The sequence below is a fragment of the Centroberyx gerrardi genome, chromosome 15 (genome assembly GCF_048128805.1).
Source record: "Centroberyx gerrardi isolate f3 chromosome 15, fCenGer3.hap1.cur.20231027, whole genome shotgun sequence".
NCBI classification, from domain to species: domain Eukaryota; kingdom Metazoa; phylum Chordata; class Actinopteri; order Beryciformes; family Berycidae; genus Centroberyx; species Centroberyx gerrardi.
The window spans coordinates 26920057-26937738 of record NC_136011.1 but is presented as its reverse complement, the minus strand read 5'-3'; the positions used below and the strand labels follow the sequence as shown (position 1 = coordinate 26937738).

Sequence of the window (17682 nt, the reverse complement as noted above, 5' to 3'; positions counted from 1 at the left end):
AGTCTTTACTCTGCAGCAACTATAAACATGTTTCAGCTGCGTGGGTTTCGGTATAGCCTCTGGGGAGCAGTTTCCTCTGTGGGAAGTTTCAAAATCCCCTCACAGTTCAGCAGCCCGGAGCGCTGCGGGACGAAGGGTGTGTCCGTTTTGCTGTGGGACGGGCCCTCCGCCTCACCCCGCCACCACAGCAGAACGGGTTTATCCGCTAACTTATCTTTCTTATAAGGATCGGTGACACCCGCCGCGGCTCCGTTAGTTGAGCGGAGAGGGCCGGTCGCACTGGGAGAAACAACAGGCAGAGATGGCAGCCACTACTGCTCAGCCCATGGAGAGCCTGCCCAGCGGCCTGGGCATCTGCACCACCGTCCCGGATATATTTTACCTGCCTGAACTGGTGAGTGGAGCGGGACGGATAGGATGGACTCGACCCGGAGGAGGAAACGTGAAGGGATTCGTTACAATATGCTGAATATCCATTTTGGGTCAAATTTTGCAGCCTGAAATTCATCAGTCGGTATTAAAATGGTTCTGTTCTCATGAATTAGATTAGGTTACATTTTTAGGATCAGAGTAATTAAGATAATACAACAAGTAATTAAAGAACTAGTAATTGCTTGGAACATAACTGTTGAAAAGTGTCTTAGGATGCTCATAAATTTAAGGTTTTCTTTTATATGGGTAGGGTTACATTTTTTTCAAATGCAGATATCTCATGATCCCACTTTTGCAAACAAAACAAAACAAAAAAAAATAGAACCTTCCCATAGAAAATGATTGATTGCATAATATAAAAACTAATTATGGTCACTTTTAAAGGGTAGAAAGTTTTTTAAGTCTTCGGTTGACAAAATGCTAAAGCTTTTACAGGCTGGATCCTCTTTTTTATATTTATATTTTACAGCTATTGAATGATGAACTAAAGGTAATTTTTCCACTAAAATGGATATGTAGCATTTTGGCAATTAACTCTTCAAATGATTACATGCATTCCTCTGCCATGACTCATACAGATCTATATTTTGCAACTTAAGGACTCAATTTAGCTGCTAAACTTTTAAAAGTACCATAATTTGTGTAATTTTATGCTATCAATCATTTTGTAAGAGTAGGTGCCATTTTTTCCCCAAATGGTGGATATCACACTTTGGAACAAAACTCAACATTAATTCCTTTAATAGTTGTTTTCCTCTTGCTCAGTATAATGTACAGTTGAGGAAGGATTTCCAACGATATGAATAATGCATAAAAATGCATTTTGTTGAACTAGGAGAGAAGTATTGGATTTTACTAACATGAATACTGATAGGTCTGATACACCTGCAGCCCACCTTGTATGGGTGGTACAGCTGCGTGTTTCACTTCTCACATTTCACTCATATTGTATCTGTGCTGCTAATCTACGCAAGAATGGGGCCAACACTTCATCTAGATGAATGATGATGACAAAAGGTAGAAACTGCTCATATATCCACCGGTGCGACAATCAGAGGAAATACTGAAATGGTTTTTGAGTCTGCGTGTCTGATTTGTCGACTTTAAATTAGTTTTGGATGTTTTTCTTTAGCCTTTATTTATCAAGGGAAGGGTTGTGCTGAGCATGCAGGCTCTGTGTCAGGACGTCCTGGTGCTATCGGATATATCAGAATAACTAATTTCCTACTTGGAAATTTCACATGAACGCCTTCCAAAGTTGGAACCTCAGAAAATTTAGCAACCCGAGTTTCTTAGTTCTGATGCAATGGAGACCTTTAAGCTTCTCAACAAGGCGAAAAAATAAAGTTTTATGAGTCAACAGTAAGAAAACACATGCACCTTTATTGCAAGTTTGAAGTTAGCCAGACTAAAACCTACCATTTGTTTGAATTAAGTTTGTCTAATTAGCTTGTTAAGCTGCAGAGAGTCAGTTTTTTTTCTCCTGTATGTCCTTCTGGGTTTGATTTTCCAACAAAATAGCAGATGAAAGCAGCGCTGTTTAGCAGCCGACTTGGAGGTCCTGGATGTCGGACTTTCCCAGCAGCACATGAACGCACAAATATACACACATACTTCTACTGTTGGACACTGTTGGTTAAATGCCTTGCTCAAAGGCACACTGACAGTGGTTTGATGGGAGGGGAAAGAGTTAATCGTTCAGTTTCCCCACCAATCTGCTCAGAGATTTCAACCCTTCAGTCACAAGTCGTGAAAGTCATGAAACGTAAACTGTATTGAAACGGCAATAGTGTCAGAGTGTTCTTCCTTTGTTTGAGGCAAGACAAATTCCTGTACTTTTTTACTTTTTTACATAACAACAACAACATAGTCATTAAAGGGGAATTAAGTAATCTATGACTTTTATCGTCGTCTATCGGCGAGCAGCGTACGGTGGCCTGTAATTGACACGAACAATAAAGTCACATTTTTACAACAGAGAGGAGCGAGCTAGCTTACGAGAGCAGAGATCCAACAGAAACATCTAGTGAAGAGCTAATACATCACCATGCTGAATAGTGGAATAATAAAACTGCTTTGTCAGTTGCTTTTGTGGCTTGAGAACGATGCCGTTTAGTCTTCGTAGCTGAAATGTGTCGTGAAGCCGGTCGCTCTCCTGGCACCGCCCTCCATCGCTGAGCAGCTGAAAATTCAGGGTTGGGAGTGTTGAGATTTCAAAGGGTGGGGAGTTTTTGTTCCCAAAGTACAGGCCAGAAAGTGAGTTTTGAAAGCCAGAAATCTCAGCAGCTGCTTAAGTAATCGCTGAGTCACTGGTATTAATAATAATAATAATAATAATGATAAACTTTATTTGTATAGCACCTTTCATACAAGAAATGCAGCTCAAAGTGCTTTACAACAGAGAAATTACATGCACCAAGTGCTTCACATAAAACTTGATAATGATAGTGAGAATAAGATAAAGAGGAGAATAGAATACATAAAATGCATCTTCACATGAAAATAGACATAGAATGAGCATAACATAAGATGGAAAATAAAACCCACTGAATAACAATAGTAAAAATATGAGGAATGCATAACATAAGATGGAAAATAAAATCCACTGTAAAATAATAATAAAAATGAAGTTATTGAATAAGGTATTGATCAACAACTCTATCAACCCCCTGCAGATATATTAAGGCCATTCAACGGTATGGGGCAGAAAAATCTCACTTATTGCCCCTTTAAGGTTATTCTGATTCTTACTGTGACTGAGGAGTTAGGTAGTTTGGCATACGAAATGTATTGATAATGCTTTCACTATTGCAGTCAAATCTTTTATTATAAACTTCTCGTCTATATAAACGTCTTTGGGTCACAGACCTGGAATATTTGAAATATCTGAGTGAACATGGGAATGACCTGATTTATCTTTGTGTTGATTCTGCACTAAAGAGTGAGAGAGGGAGAAATATTTGCAAATTTTAGTTAGTAAAATAGACCTACAAATATTTGCAAATGCTTACGTGCGTTTGTTTTAACGTGCGTGGAGTAACAGGTGGGTGGGGTGACGACACAGTGACATTATGAGAGCCAGAACATTTAGTTCAACCACCTTATCTGAAATGAGCTGATGTGCTAAACACCACCCATCTGATCATCTGAGTAAGTTAAAACAAACACTGATTATTTAAAACTGAAAGAGCCGGTCTCTCTTGGTGAGTTTAAAACGATTAATTATTAATGAAGGATGCTGTCAGGATTTAGATCGATCTGGCCGCTGATCCTGCTGATTTCTTACTGGACTTCTGTCTTTTGAGCACATTTTTATTGGCTTTTGACTTTTCATTTTGTTTCGATTTGATTTTGCTTTTGTTGCATGTTCTTCGTCTGTGACTTTGGTGTTTGTCATGATGCTGCTTTCAGGTCTTCCCCTTGAAAAATACATTCTTAATATCAGTGGGACTACCTGATTAAAGGTAAAAATTTAAAACAAAAAAGCAGAGGAATACTATTTGACCCATGCGTGGTTGTAGTGTCTCCTCACCTTGTTTGACCCAATAACATCAGTGATCCGGCCCTGTCCAAGTCTAAATAATGGTAGTGAGGGCTTTAAGCAGACAGACAGGAACCGACACACTGATCACTGCCTTTTCACCATTTACTGTGACAGAAAAAAACACAGGCAAGGTTTTTTTTTACAGCCTTTAAGATCCTTCTTTAACCCGTCTCTCCCCTTTCATCTGCATCTTCCCTGCATGACTGAGGTGGATTTAATAAATGAAATAAATAAGGGATCACAGCTTCCACCTGGTTTCACCTGCTGAGTCTATTTTCACGGACAAAGCAGGCGGGTCTCATATTTCTAACCCTTCATCATCATAAAATTCAACTGGGTTATTTTCCTTTGGGGAATTTTGCTCCAAACACCTCAAAAATGCTGCCATTTTGACAGTTGAAAGTTTAAAGTTTTGGAGCAACAGGATTAAATAAAATCTAGGTTTAAGGTAAAAACTAAACTTTTTAGGGTTAAATTTAAAGGAAGGTTTAAATTTAACCCTACTTAAATTTAACAGTACAACAGAATTAACTGCTAAACTATGATCTAATCCAGTTTAAAAGTTAATCCTTGTTGGTGCAATCCACGCATAGAGCATTAAAAAATCTAACTATTTCAACTAAATGCAGTTTTCAACTAAGCTTTGCTAAAACTTAGCTCTTTTTAGACTGAAACCAGTTTGCTGTGCTTAAGAAAAGGAGTGTTATTATTGAGCAGATGAAGGTTTTTGGTGCTTTGGGGGGAAATGTCTTCCTAAGGACCAGAAACCAGGAGGATCAGAACACACTTCTGCTGCTGGTAGGACTTCATGTCTTCAGGGAGTTACTACACTGCTAAATGTCATTTAAGCTTAGATTCAGGCTTAAAATCTTATTTTCCCAAACAAGTGGAAAAAGTCAAGGTTTTAAGGAACTTAGTGGCACTGTAGGTACAACTGACTTTCTGTATTAATGGCATTGCATGTTTATGTTTTTTGTGTTGATGATGCATGAGTGATGATGCATGCGTTGTCTATGGGATCTAGAATGATTTTTACTTAGTCTACAGTCTGGGAGTTGTTTTGACTTTTGCACTCTTTACTGTTGGTTGCATGTAATGTTAGTGATCAAGGAATTTAAGCTTCTGTTGCACATTACAGCATGTTGCTTTGGATAAGAACGTCAACTAAATTCCTAAAACGAAATTAATGTAAAGGGAGTGATTGATTATGATTATGATCAATAATGTACATGAGCTTGACACAGTAATTTCTCTGTACATGTGTACAACCTGGAGTTATAAGGGGGCAGCTAGCAATACTGATATCAATACTGATATTTGACAATATATTGACAAGGAGTATCGTTTTTTACAGTTCACATATCTACACACCTAGAAACTTTCTGTCCATATGAATTCCTTCTGTACACTTTTTAACGTGAATGTGACACATTTTACACGTTACATATTTGTACATCTTATTTGCTGTAAATTCAGATGTCTGTCCTCTTCATACTTCCATATCCTCCTCATTTCATATATTGATATATATTATAATTTGTCCACTTCTTTCATACTGCATACATTTCATATTTGTGGGACTATATTTGCATATCATAAATATTCTGCATTGTCTTTGCCTCAGAAAGTTACTTTGCACACTCTAACAATGCTGTAATACTTTCCCCTATACTTTTCATTCGTACATGCTAGTGTTGAAATCGTTGGCTACGTATGTTTATTTAACCCCCATTTATTATAGTTAGGGTTTTAATTCTATTGTTCTTTGCGCTAACAACCAAATTTCCCAATGGGGATCATTTCATGTTATGATCACGGTCATGATTATTGTTGTTGTTCAGCTGTTCTTAGCTAGGTTTGTTGTTGAAGAAGTTATAAGATAGGTTTGTTGTTGAATTGAAGAGGTCAGTTAGCGTTAGGGTTAGGCGAGGTGTGTTGTTGAATTGAAATGGGTGTGTGAGGCTAGTTTTCTTGTTGCTGTATGATAGATTTGTTGTTGAATTTAATAACTTGTAAGCTAGGGTTAGTTGTTGAATTAAAAAAGTTGTGTGCTAGGCTAGGTTTGTTACTGTTGAATTGAAGAGGTTATAAGGTAGGTTGCAGAATTGAAGAAGTTGGAGGCTGGGTTTGTTTTTTAATTAAAGAAGTTGGAGGCTGGGTTTGTTTTGTAATTAAAGAAGTTGGAGGCTGGGTTTGTTTTTTAATTGAAGTTGGAGGCTGGGTTTGTTTTTTAATTAAAGAAGTTGGAGGCTGGGTTTGTTTTTTAATTAAAGAAGTTGGAGGCTGGGTTTGTTTTTTAATTGAAGTTGGAGGCTGGGTTTGTTTTTTAATTAAAGAAGTTGGAGGCTGGGTTTGTTTTTTAATTAAAGAAGTTGGAGGCTGGGTTTGTTTTTTAATTAAAGAAGTTGGAGGCTGGGTTTGTTTTTTAATTGAAGTTGGAGGCTGGGTTTGTTTTTTAATTAAAGAAGTTGGAGGCTGGGTTTGTTTTTTAATTAAAGAAGTTGGAGGCTGGGTTTGTTTTTTAATTAAAGAAGTTGGAGGCTGGGTTTGTTTTTTAATTAAAGAAGTTGGAGGCTGGGTTTGTTTTTTAATTAAAGAAGTTGGAGGCTGGGTTTGTTTTTTAATTGAAGTTGGAGGCTGGGTTTGTTTTTTAATTAAAGAAGTTGGAGGCTGGGTTTGTTTTTTAATTGAAGTTGGAGGCTGGGTTTGTTTTTTAATTAAAGAAGTTGGAGGCTGGGTTTGTTTTTTAATTAAAGAAGTTGGAGGCTGGGTTTGTTTTTTAATTAAAGAAGTTGGAGGCTGGGTTTGTTTTTTAATTAAAGACGTTGGAGGCTGGGTTTGTTTTTTAATTAAAGAAGTTGGAGGCTGGGTTTGTTTTTTAATAAAAGATGTTGGAGGCTAGATTTGGTCTGTACACAAGACCAAAATATCGTAAATATCAGAAATCATAACACCATAACAGCATCTATCCGTCCTTCCCTCCAGGTGTTCGGGGGCTTGGTGTGGATCCTGGTGGCGTCGACCCATGTGGACCCGCCCAACCCTCTGGGCTGGGTGATGTTCGTCTCCGTCTTCTGCTTCGTCATGACCTTCCTCTGGATGATCATCTTCGCCGCCGGAGGACACAAGAACAGCTCCGGCTGGGCTGCCGCCGTAAGACCTGAGAGAGAGAGAGAGAGAGAGAGAGGGAAGGAGGGGTGAGAAAGAGGGAGAGAGAGAGGTGGAAGAGAGAGGGAAGGAGGAGAGGAGATGAAGGGAGGTTAGGGAATGAGAACGGGAGGAAACAAGGCAGAGAGAGAGAGTGATGGGAGAGTGAGAAAGAGAAGGAGGAAGAGAAGGGGAGGTGAAAGGGAAAGAGGAAAGGAGGAATGGGAGGGAGAGGAAACAAGGAAGAGAGAGAGAGAGAGTGATGGGAGAGTGAGAAAGAGGAGGAGGAAGAGAAGGGGGAGGTGAAAGGGAAAGAGGAAAGGAGGAATGGGAGGGAGAGGAAAGGAAGAAGGATTGAGAGAGGGAATAAGAAAAGGAGGGTGAGAGAAGAAGAGAGAAAGGGAGGGAAGGAGACAGAGATATACTGTATATAGACTACTATTATTATTATTATTATTATTTTTATATCATCTGTGTGTGTGTGTGTGTGTGCAGGACTTTGCTTACCACGGCCTGGCAGCGTTTTTCTACCTCAGCGCGGCGGTGGATCTGGCGTTCATCACCTTCCTGAAGAAATCAGGCACCGATTTCAAAATCTACCAGATCGACATCGCTGCTGTGGTAAGAACACATTCATCAGATAGAGTCCCATCCACCCTGCAGCTTTTAAAGGAACAATCCAGCCTAAAACACTGTTATTCTACACACTGTTCTGGGTCCATAGATATTTCCAGCAGCTACGATGGAGTTTGATATGAGAAAATGTTTCAGGATGTAAAACATCAGCGTCAGGTTTTGGTGTCAGTCCCTCAGAATCAAAGAGCGAGGGCTTCTTTCTAGAGCCGCCATTTTACACCAAGAGACGTTCAACAATCATACAGGGAGAAATCCATCGTAGAAGAGGAGAGAGACCAGTTTCTCCACCCACAGGAGCAGGAGAGAGACCAGAATGCAATGCAGCAGAGAGACAGGTTGTGTTTTGAGTAAGGGGCGCGACTCTTAATATTTCTCGAATGGAAAAAGCTCTCTTACTGTTACTATTGCTATTACTCTCTCCAGCTACACGTACTTAAAGGTCCCATCTGGTGTAAAGCAGGACTCCCCTTGCCTCTGTGATGATAAAGGAGTTGGATGGTCTATCTAAACATGGTGAAAGTATCAAAACGCACGGTCAGCAACTAAATCCACACAATCCATATTAGAAAAGCGAGCCTCTAAACGAGCCGTTTGGACTTCCGTAACTTTGTGGCGTCACAAAGGTTCGCTCATTATCATTTTTGTAAGAAATAATAGACTAACAAAGTGTTTTTTTCAAAGCGGTCGAGCGGTCGTCATCGTTTATTACCGGAGAGTTTTCCCTACCTGTAGCCGCCGGGCCGCGGCGTCTCACGTTTCACTCTTGAAACGGTTAGCCAATCGGAACAGAGGGGTCGTTAATATTAATGAGCCTTAAAGACACGGCGACAGAAACAGCCTGTTCTTGGTAAGGCTCAGAGAGATGCTGGAAAATGAACGTGTAGAAATGGATTGAGAGTGTTTTTGGTTCATGACACCACACACACAGCTTTGAATGGACCTCAAGACACAAAATAAAACACTGGAAAGTGGAGAATATGGGACCTTTAATGTAAAGCCTGTTCACCTGTTCTCTGGGGGTTGTCGAAAGGCATTCTGGGAAATGTAGGAAATCACTAACTGAAGTAGAAGTAGACGAGGCAGGTTGAGGGAAAGTGGATTCACCAAAAAACTAAATGACAACACATCAGAAAATAACTCCACTGAACATCACAGACTGATAATATAATACTGTTCCTTTAAGCCTGTTTTTATTGTTTTGTTATTGTTTGTGTCTCTCAGGTGTTTGCTTACGTCGCCACGCTCCTCTACTTCATCCACGTCATCCTTTCTGCCATCCGATGGAAGAACTTCTGATGACATAACGACTCTCAACCACAGACCTGTGTGTCCAAGAAGAATTGTGCTTCCCGTGCGTATGTGTGTGTGTTTGTGTGTGTGTGTGTGTGTGTGCGCGCATGGTGGAATATTCCCACTGGCATTATCAACCTGGTCACTGCAGATTCAACGCTCTCACTTGATCAGCTTGTTGATGAACAACTGACTGACCTTTTAATATGTTTTATTACACAGACTGTAAAGAGCTGGGTTCCTAACTGAGGGTTTAAACCACATTTAGGGAACTCTATTAATGTGGAGGGAGGGGTGGAGTGGGTGGGGTGAATTTGAATTGAGATACCGTATTTCCTCTAATAGTGGCCTGTAGTCAATTAAAAGCCGGGTCTCCGATAATGGCCGGGGGCGTGGTCGACATGGACAAATAAAGGCCGGCCCCAAATACAGGCCGGGGAAAAAAACAAAGGAAAAAACAACGGTGGATACCGGTAAACTCCTGCTGCCTGTTATATAATGTAACTGTAGTTTGTAGTAACGTACAAGTGCCACAAGATGGCAGTAGCTCTATCCCCATTCAAGTTAGCAGAGGGCTAACCGGAAGTTAGCCCGCTCGGCCGGCGGAAGTCTCTGGAGCGTGCCGTCGTCGATTACCGTAATTATCGTAATGCATTGCAGTAACAAAAAAACGGCTACCTAACGAACCCCAACAGAAGCAGATCAGAAAACAAGGAGGCTTCGTACTAAAATATGAGCAAATATACTTATCAAACAGAGGGAATTAGAAATAAAGGCCTGTCTCTAATATAAGCCTGCTTCCAATAAAGGCCTGGTACCCTCTGCAGTTGAGGTAAATAAAGGCCCGGGCCAATATTAGAGGAATTACGGTATATACAAAAAAAAAGAAGGAAAAAATCAAGAGTATCTGTGGTACAAGAGCTAAAACGAATGCGTTATTTTCTAAAACTGTACATATCCTTATGGGGAAAAAAAAACTGAAGTTCATAATTCAATATCTTTAAAATATACGTGATCCAGTCTGTGAAAGTGTTATCATCTATTATTTTATACCGAGGGCTCAAGTTACCTACAAGTTTTTGTACCATGAAGCATTTTAGGCCATTAAATAATTTAGTAAGAGGAGGTGTCATGTTTTTCACATGGTGTACATCTCATTTTGGAACACTTTGGAATTTGCTGTAAATGTTATTATTAGAGGAAAATGTGCCACTCTTACAAAATGATCACTGGCATGAAAGCAAAACTCACAATTTTACCCTTCTTGATGTTATTAGCTATCTTGAGCCCTTTACTTACATTTTTTTTAGTTGATGTGTTGTATAAATATCAAGAAATAAACACCAGGCAATCTTTTTTTTTACCACAATGGGGATGGGGGGGGAAAGGGGTGCAGGAACATTTTTATCAGTGATGAGTTAAAAAAAAATGAAAGGAACACACACCAGCAGTGATGGGGTGCAGACTGATGGAGGAGAATGTTAAATTAGGTTAAAAAAAAAAAAAGAAGTTGAGTTGGTTTCACACCAGAAACTCTGATGCATCAATGTGAAATTTACTGATGAAGATAAGGTGACATTAAAGCGTGGTTGGTACTTTTTAAAGTCAGTTGGGTACTGAATTTTTAAAACTGAATAAGTTGGTAGTTATGGCAATGCAACAATATGAAGTTAAAACTGCACTAGGCTAGATTTTTATAAAAACTACGCCCATCTTATCAGCCTAAATCACAAAGTGGGGCTGCAACAGAGGAGAGCGTCCCATCTCCACTAACTGAGATATTTTGCCCTATTTACCCAAATTAAATTGCGGTGTTGGGTATGGATCCTGGCATTCAAGCAACTTGTCATACAGTAGGTTGTCCATACAGAGTGATGTATGGGCAGAGATTAGTGGCAGCAGAAACTGAATTTGAATTGCATTAATTATTTGATGCTTGAATTGAATCATTGTATGCAAAAATTTCAACTGAATTGCACAATTTGAATTTGTATTGTCAAATTTGAAACTGAATGTAATGTTTTGGATTTGAATTTGGTCGTTGCTTTCAGTTTTAAACTTTTATTTCAAATTAGTTTGAGGTAAAAATTCAACCTTCAATACGTTTTCAAATTTAGTTCTTACAATTCAACTTCAAGTCTCTGAAACATCCACAGATTTAGGTGGGCGGGGCTAGCTTGAGGTGTGTTTGTTTTACTGGTTGTTGGAGATGTGATTTGGACAGTTTTATTACATTTTGTATATGACTATCTAATATTATATGCTACTCTCTAGTAGTTTAGTAGCATCTAGCATAATGCTAACCAGCTAACGTTTGCTAGCTAAGCTTGTAAACTCTGTTGACATCTTAAAACAGTTCTTTATTTAACCTTAGCCTTGTTCAAATTCAAATTCTGCAATTCAGTTATAATATCTTTGCAATTCAAGCATCAAAAATTGTTATTAATTAAATTAAAATTCAGTTTCTGCTGGCACTAATCTCTGCCCATAGGGATAGCGAGAGCCCAGCAGAACATCTGATCTACATACCATGAGACAGTAGTAGGGATATGGACAGAAAAAGACAAAGGTAAATATTGTGACTACCCTACTGGCAAAGTCATTGAAGTATTGTTAATTTTATCAATACATTTTATGATTATGCATCAAAGCTACTCCTTTTATTTTACTTTACATCCTTTTTTTTGTAACACGGGTAACCAGATCATGCCAGATTTGACTTTGATTGTGATCCCATTTCTCTCTGTTCACTGGTACTGTATCATCCTGTTTCTCTCCAGTAACTATAAAGAGTTAGTTCTGAAATACTCACAAAATGTAGTCACCACTAAATGCCTTGAATGAATTTTTTTTAATCAAACCTTTGCCATATAGAACTAATGCCAATGAATCGCCAGTACTTAGAGGATGGTGAAGTGTATTTTTAGGTATTAGACCTGTGGCTGAAATTTGTATAGGTTTGCCATTTTTATATTCTCTGGAAACAATGGATTAAAACAAAATGTTTCAACACAAGTGTTTCCTTGTTTTGTTTTCTACAGTTCCTCCCTGAAACAGATTCATACACATTAGCATTTTGTGACATTATCATCTTCACTCTCCTCTGGTCATATCAGAAACATTGCATGTCCTGATGGTGGATGTTGCTGTGATCCAAATGTCATATTCCATAATTTGAAGTTTTCTTAGCCAATCATAATCAAACTTTGACAGATTGGCGTTTTAGTTCTACAAACATTTCTCAGAGGCAGAAATAATCTCATTGGTTGAGTCAAACCTCAGTGGGCGGAGCCAAAGAACACAGATTTTCTGGCTAACATTAGACTGAAGCCCAGTGAAAAAGACAAGAGGTAAGAAGCTAAGAAGAAGAAGCTAATATTATGAAGCATAGTGCTCTTGATACTACCTGAAAAAATGTAATCTAACCATATTAAGTTATCTAGGTTAGCTAGTTAGCCTAGCTGACATTCAAGTTAGCCATACTAGTTATAGCTAGCATGTAATAGTAAGCTAGTTAGCTCGTCTGCTGACCTTCCAAGAAGTCATTACCATTTATATTTTTTAGTGAAGTTAGTTTAGTAAGTAACAAGCCTGGGTGTTATGTTAGATTCTGCTCTAAGTTTTAATTCCCACATAAACAGCGTGACCAGAACAGCATTCTTTCATCTTAGAAATATTGCCAATGATGCAATATGATGCTCATCCATCTGTGGATGGTGAGGTTTTTGACCAGCAGGAGAATCTATGATTGAGATTGATATGAGATCTGATGTAAATATCAGATCAAGAGTAGAATCAGGAAGGACAGGGGAATAGAACATTATAAAAGGAAAATTATAAAAAGAAAGAAAAACATGGGTTCACTCACAATGTGCATCTAAAAGAGTCAAAGAGAGGATTTGCATTGAGTATATATATATACCCTTCCCTTGCATGTGAAGTATGTATGATTTGTTGTGTTCTTTTATCTTTCTATTTTACTTGATTTGATTCTTTTAATGCAATGCATTTTTCTTGTTCTTTTATATGAATTTCATCTTTTTATCTCTTTTATCTGCCTTCTATTGATGTAAAGCACTTTGAGCTGCATGTTGTGTATGAAAGGTGCTATACAAATAAAGGTTATTATTATTATTATTATAATTATAATTATTTATACTTTGACCAGAATTTCTTCTTTGCTATTCAAGTTTACCAGTTAGCTAACTTGCTCCCCCCACTGAAGTTTAACTCAACCAATCAGATTATTTCTGCAACCAGCTCTGAAATGTTTGTATAAAACTCCAATTAGCGACTAATGCTCAAAATCCTACAGGTAAGCTAGCAGCTGTAAGAAAGACAGAGTCATTCAATCTGTTGTTGTCAGCCATTAGAAGAGGACTGTAAGTCTTAATCCAGTTACACATGTAACTGTGGGTAAATATTTGCCACCTCCCTTTAAATATTTAAAGTTGATAAGACGGATAAGAGTCCTGGAACTAAAACAATAGGTACAGGAATAGTGCACAGGATTTGCAAAACAAGCAAGGCATTGCTGAAGGAAGGAACATAGCGAGGGTTTAAGGAACATAGCGAGGGTTTAAGGAACATAGTGAGGGAACATAGCGAGGGTTTAAGGAACATAGTGAGGGTTTAAGGAACATAGCGAGGGTTTAAGGAACATAGTGAGGGAACATAGCGAGGGTTTAAGGAACATAGTGAGGGTTTAAGGAACATAGCGAGGGTTTAAGGAACATAGCGAGGGTTTAAGGAACATAGTGAGGGAACATAGCGAGGGTTTAAGGAACATAGTGAGGGTTTAAGGAACATAGTGAGGGTTTAAGGAACATAGCGAGGGTTTAAGGAACATAGTGAGGGTTTAAGGAACATAGCGAGGGTTTAAGGAACATAGTGAGGGAACATAGCGAGGGTTTAAGGAACATAGTGAGGGTTTAAGGAACATAGCGAGGGTTTAAGGAACATAGCGAGGGTTTAAGGAACATAGTGAGGGAACATAGCGAGGGTTTAAGGAACATAGTGAGGGTTTAAGGAACATAGTGAGGGTTTAAGGAACATAGCGAGGGTTTAAGGAACATAGTGAGGGTTTAAGGAACATAGCGAGGGTTTAAGGAACATAGTGAGGGAACATAGCGAGGGTTTAAGGAACATAGTGAGGGTTTAAGGAACATAGCGAGGGTTTAAGGAACATAGTGAGGGAACATAGCGAGGGTTTAAGGAACATAGTGAGGGTTTAAGGAACATAGCGAGGGTTTAAGGAACATAGCTGTAAGTGATGTTTTCCTGATGTTACAGAAGAGCAAAAACAAAACTTTCAATGATTGCACTTTTTTTAATACAAAACAAAATAGATGAACCATTCATACATTTACACAGATTAAGATCCAGACAATTGCACTTCCTGCTGGTGACTGCTCACCTCATTCAAATCCCTCAGCCTCTCTGATAACCTCCACCAGTAAAAATGAGGTTCTTCTGTGTAACATGATGAATCATGACAGATACACAGATGTGGAACGAGGACGCCCCCTAGTGATTTGTTATGGATCATGCACACACACACACACACACACACACACACACACACACACACACACACACACACACACACACACAAAGGATCAAGTCATTCAGGAGAAAATTGAAGATTGTGTTCTGACTTCCTGTAATCAAGCTAATTGTCTGTCACCTGTGTTAACCCAATGCTGTAACTGCTTGTGTTTTTAATGCAATAAATAGAGTGGATATTTTTCTACTGAGCGAGTGTTGCACCTTACTGTTTTTGTTCTCTTTACTAATATTTTTATGTGCAGCACCTCGACTCTGGCTGTTTGAGCACAACATACACTACCAGTCAAAACTTTGGACACACGCATTTGTCTTTATTTTTACTATTTGTCACATTTTAGAATAATAGTAAAGGCATCAAAACTATGAAACACAACACAAATGGAATTATGCAGCGACCAAAAAAGTGTTAGACAAATCAAAACTATCTTATATTTTAGATTCTTTAAAGTAGCCGCCCTTTGCCTTGATGGAAAGGCAAAGGCTTTGGAAAGAAATTCATACATAGGATCAACTTCACTATTTATATTTGTCTAAGAAACACATTTCAAGCATTTAAGCAGAAGCCTTTAGATCAAAATGGCTTTAAGAGAATGAAAAACATAGAACATTCAATCAGGTGGGTCCAAACTTTAGACTGGTAGTGTATTTAATCTCAGAGGAAAATCGCAAAGCATATTTTGTGTGGATATTGAACCTCTCTGCAGTTTATCTGACACTGAGTGAGCAGGCGGAGGGTCGGTGTCTCGCTCAACAACCCCCTGCTGTGTTAGTGCCATGCTCTACTGGTTCAGCAGAACCCCAGTCAATGTTAGCACCATGTGATATAAAGCACCTCCAATATGCTCCAGGTGAGGCTCGAACTCACAACCTCGGCATTGCTTTACAATGTACTGTCATATAAGTACCGTATCTCGTAACTCATATAAGTACCTACAGTTGTGACCCACAGTGTTGTTGCTGTATGAAGAGACTAACTGTGAAAGAGGAGTCATGGCTTAGAGGGAAATGGAAAAAAAAGACACATATTCACAACAACACTTTTGTGCAAAGATGTTTATTCAGTACACAAATCAACTGAAAATTGAACATCTATTCAAAATCAATATAAAGTATACTGTATGTGCACATATTTCAGGAAAAAACATAACCAAAAAATAAAACTACATTAACAGCGATGAATTTGCAGTCCTGTGTACAGGTAGACACACACTGATGAATAAATAGTTACCTCTATTACAGCTTTTATACAATGGTTACCAAACTGAAATGTGTCTTTCAAAGTAGTGCACATCAGAGTTTCCCCTACTATTGAGTAGTTGGGGAGCTGCCAACCCACGTCAGAGAATTGAATCTGGGTTTCAGTGGAGATTTTAGTGTCCCATGATGGTCTGAATGCTGTTTCAGAGGCTTTTCCACCCTGAGGAGAAGAAACCTCTGGGGGAAACACTGGTGTGCATACTGTACATGAGAGTGAAAAACAGGAGAAAACAAGAAAGATGGCTAATAGTTCCCTGGGTACGAGAGATGACACAGCAGAAGCTTTGTGTTAATTATTAGCACAGCTGGAACAAATCAAATAGTTTTGCTGATACTACCCATTATACAAAATATTGCTGTTGTCATATGAAAACCAATTAACTTAATTAGCTTAATTTTGTTGATATTCATGTTTTCACATGGTCCTCTGTGGTCCGGAGGAAATTCTCCAACTTCTTTGGCTTATGAAACGTACATTTTTTTTTGTTTTTTAACTTTTTAAAACCAAAATGCATTGTCATCAAGCTAAAAACAAGGTTGATTTTTTGGACGTACAAGATTCTCAACAGTGACGATATAATAACACATATTACAGTGTCAGTAGTTAAAGTACTGTTTAAAGCATGAAGGTGAAGTGGTTTAGTTTTTCACACCTTGGTGTGATTGTTGGTTCCAGCATCTCAGAAACAGCTGCCCTCCTGGGGTTTTCACACTGCAGTCTGTAGAGTCTACAGAGAAAACAGCTTGTTAATGAGAGAGGTCAGAGGTCAGAGGTCAGAGCAGAACAGGCAGACTGGTTCAAGCTAACAGAAAGGACACAAACGCTCAGATAACAGCTCTTTGCAACAGTGGTGTGCAGAAGGGCATCTCACAACACACAAGTTCTTGGTCCTTATGATAAATGGGCTCCAGCAACAGATGATCAGCTGGTACTAGAGAGGTGTACCTAATAAAGTGGCCGGTAGCCTCAGTGTGAGGTCCCTATGGGCCCCTCTTGCTGCAGAGGAAGCTCCTCTTCTCCCTGCAGTCCATGGCCTCCCAGTGGGTGCTGTTGTTCTTGTCCAGGGTGCCGCAGCGCTGCCACCAGGCCGGGCAGAGCGGCAGCTGCTGGGACGTCGTCGTCTGGCCGCTAACCCACAGCCACCGGTCTCCCAGGAAACGCAGACCCGACCAAATCTGGAAGAAAGAAAACAACAAACAGAAGTGAAATGTTTGGACAGTAATCGGGGCGTCCAGGTGGCCGAGGCACGCACCACGAAACAGCGACATCTTGGGTTTCAGTCTGGTCTACAACATGTCGCTATCAACCCCATACTCTGGAAACACGTGTCAATTCTATTCCAAAACGCTAAAAATCACCACATGACATCCACCAAAATGGAGGATCCAATCTGTACAAGTGCGGTCATTTTGTGTTACCTTCTATTCTTTAAACAGCACTTTTAGCCTAATTGTTTTAGTTTTGGGGATATCGGTACCTTTATCTCTAGCTTAATGGCAAAATGAAATGCAGAAAGATTTCACTGAAAAATAAGAATCAATTTTATATTCACTGCATCTTTACTAAGAGTATAATGTATATGTAAATGTAAACTCTCAAAAGTACCTCAAAACATGGTTATTTTAGGGTCAAAGTAATATTGCCAGAGCGCTGTGGCTCTGACCTTTGACCTCCTCTGGATTAGAGCATCAGCTTAATGCAAAAAATGTAAATGTCCTTACTACTGGTTGCATGTAATATTGGTGATTTAGGAATTTCAGTTTATTCACCTGTTGCCCTCATTGCATGTCAGTCTGGACAAGGGCAT

The 17682-nt window shown here is 39.1% G+C and overlaps 1 protein-coding gene across 1 annotated transcript; it reads left to right on the top strand.

Moving 5' to 3' along the window:
* Positions 1 to 269: 269 nt before the first annotated feature.
* Positions 270 to 9333, top strand: LOC139929552 (myelin and lymphocyte protein-like). Its single transcript, XM_071922487.2, has 4 exons — positions 270 to 394; positions 6962 to 7129; positions 7619 to 7744; positions 8981 to 9333. The coding sequence occupies exons 1-4, from the start codon at positions 302 to 304 to the stop codon at positions 9053 to 9055; spliced, it is 462 nt and encodes a 153-aa protein (XP_071778588.2). The 5' UTR covers positions 270 to 301; the 3' UTR covers positions 9056 to 9333.
* The last annotated feature ends 8349 nt before the right edge of the window (positions 9334 to 17682 follow it).

Excerpts from the sequence above, each read along its gene's own strand:
- LOC139929552 (XM_071922487.2), top strand. The coding sequence starts at position 302 with ATGGCAGCCACTACTGCTCAGCCCATGGAGAGCCTGCCCAGCGGCCTG. Across the intron at positions 395-6,961 it reads TATTTTACCTGCCTGAACTG|GTGTTCGGGGGCTTGGTGTG; the intron begins GTGAGTGGAGCG and ends CCTTCCCTCCAG. Across the intron at positions 7,130-7,618 it reads GCTCCGGCTGGGCTGCCGCC|GACTTTGCTTACCACGGCCT; the intron begins GTAAGACCTGAG and ends GTGTGTGTGCAG.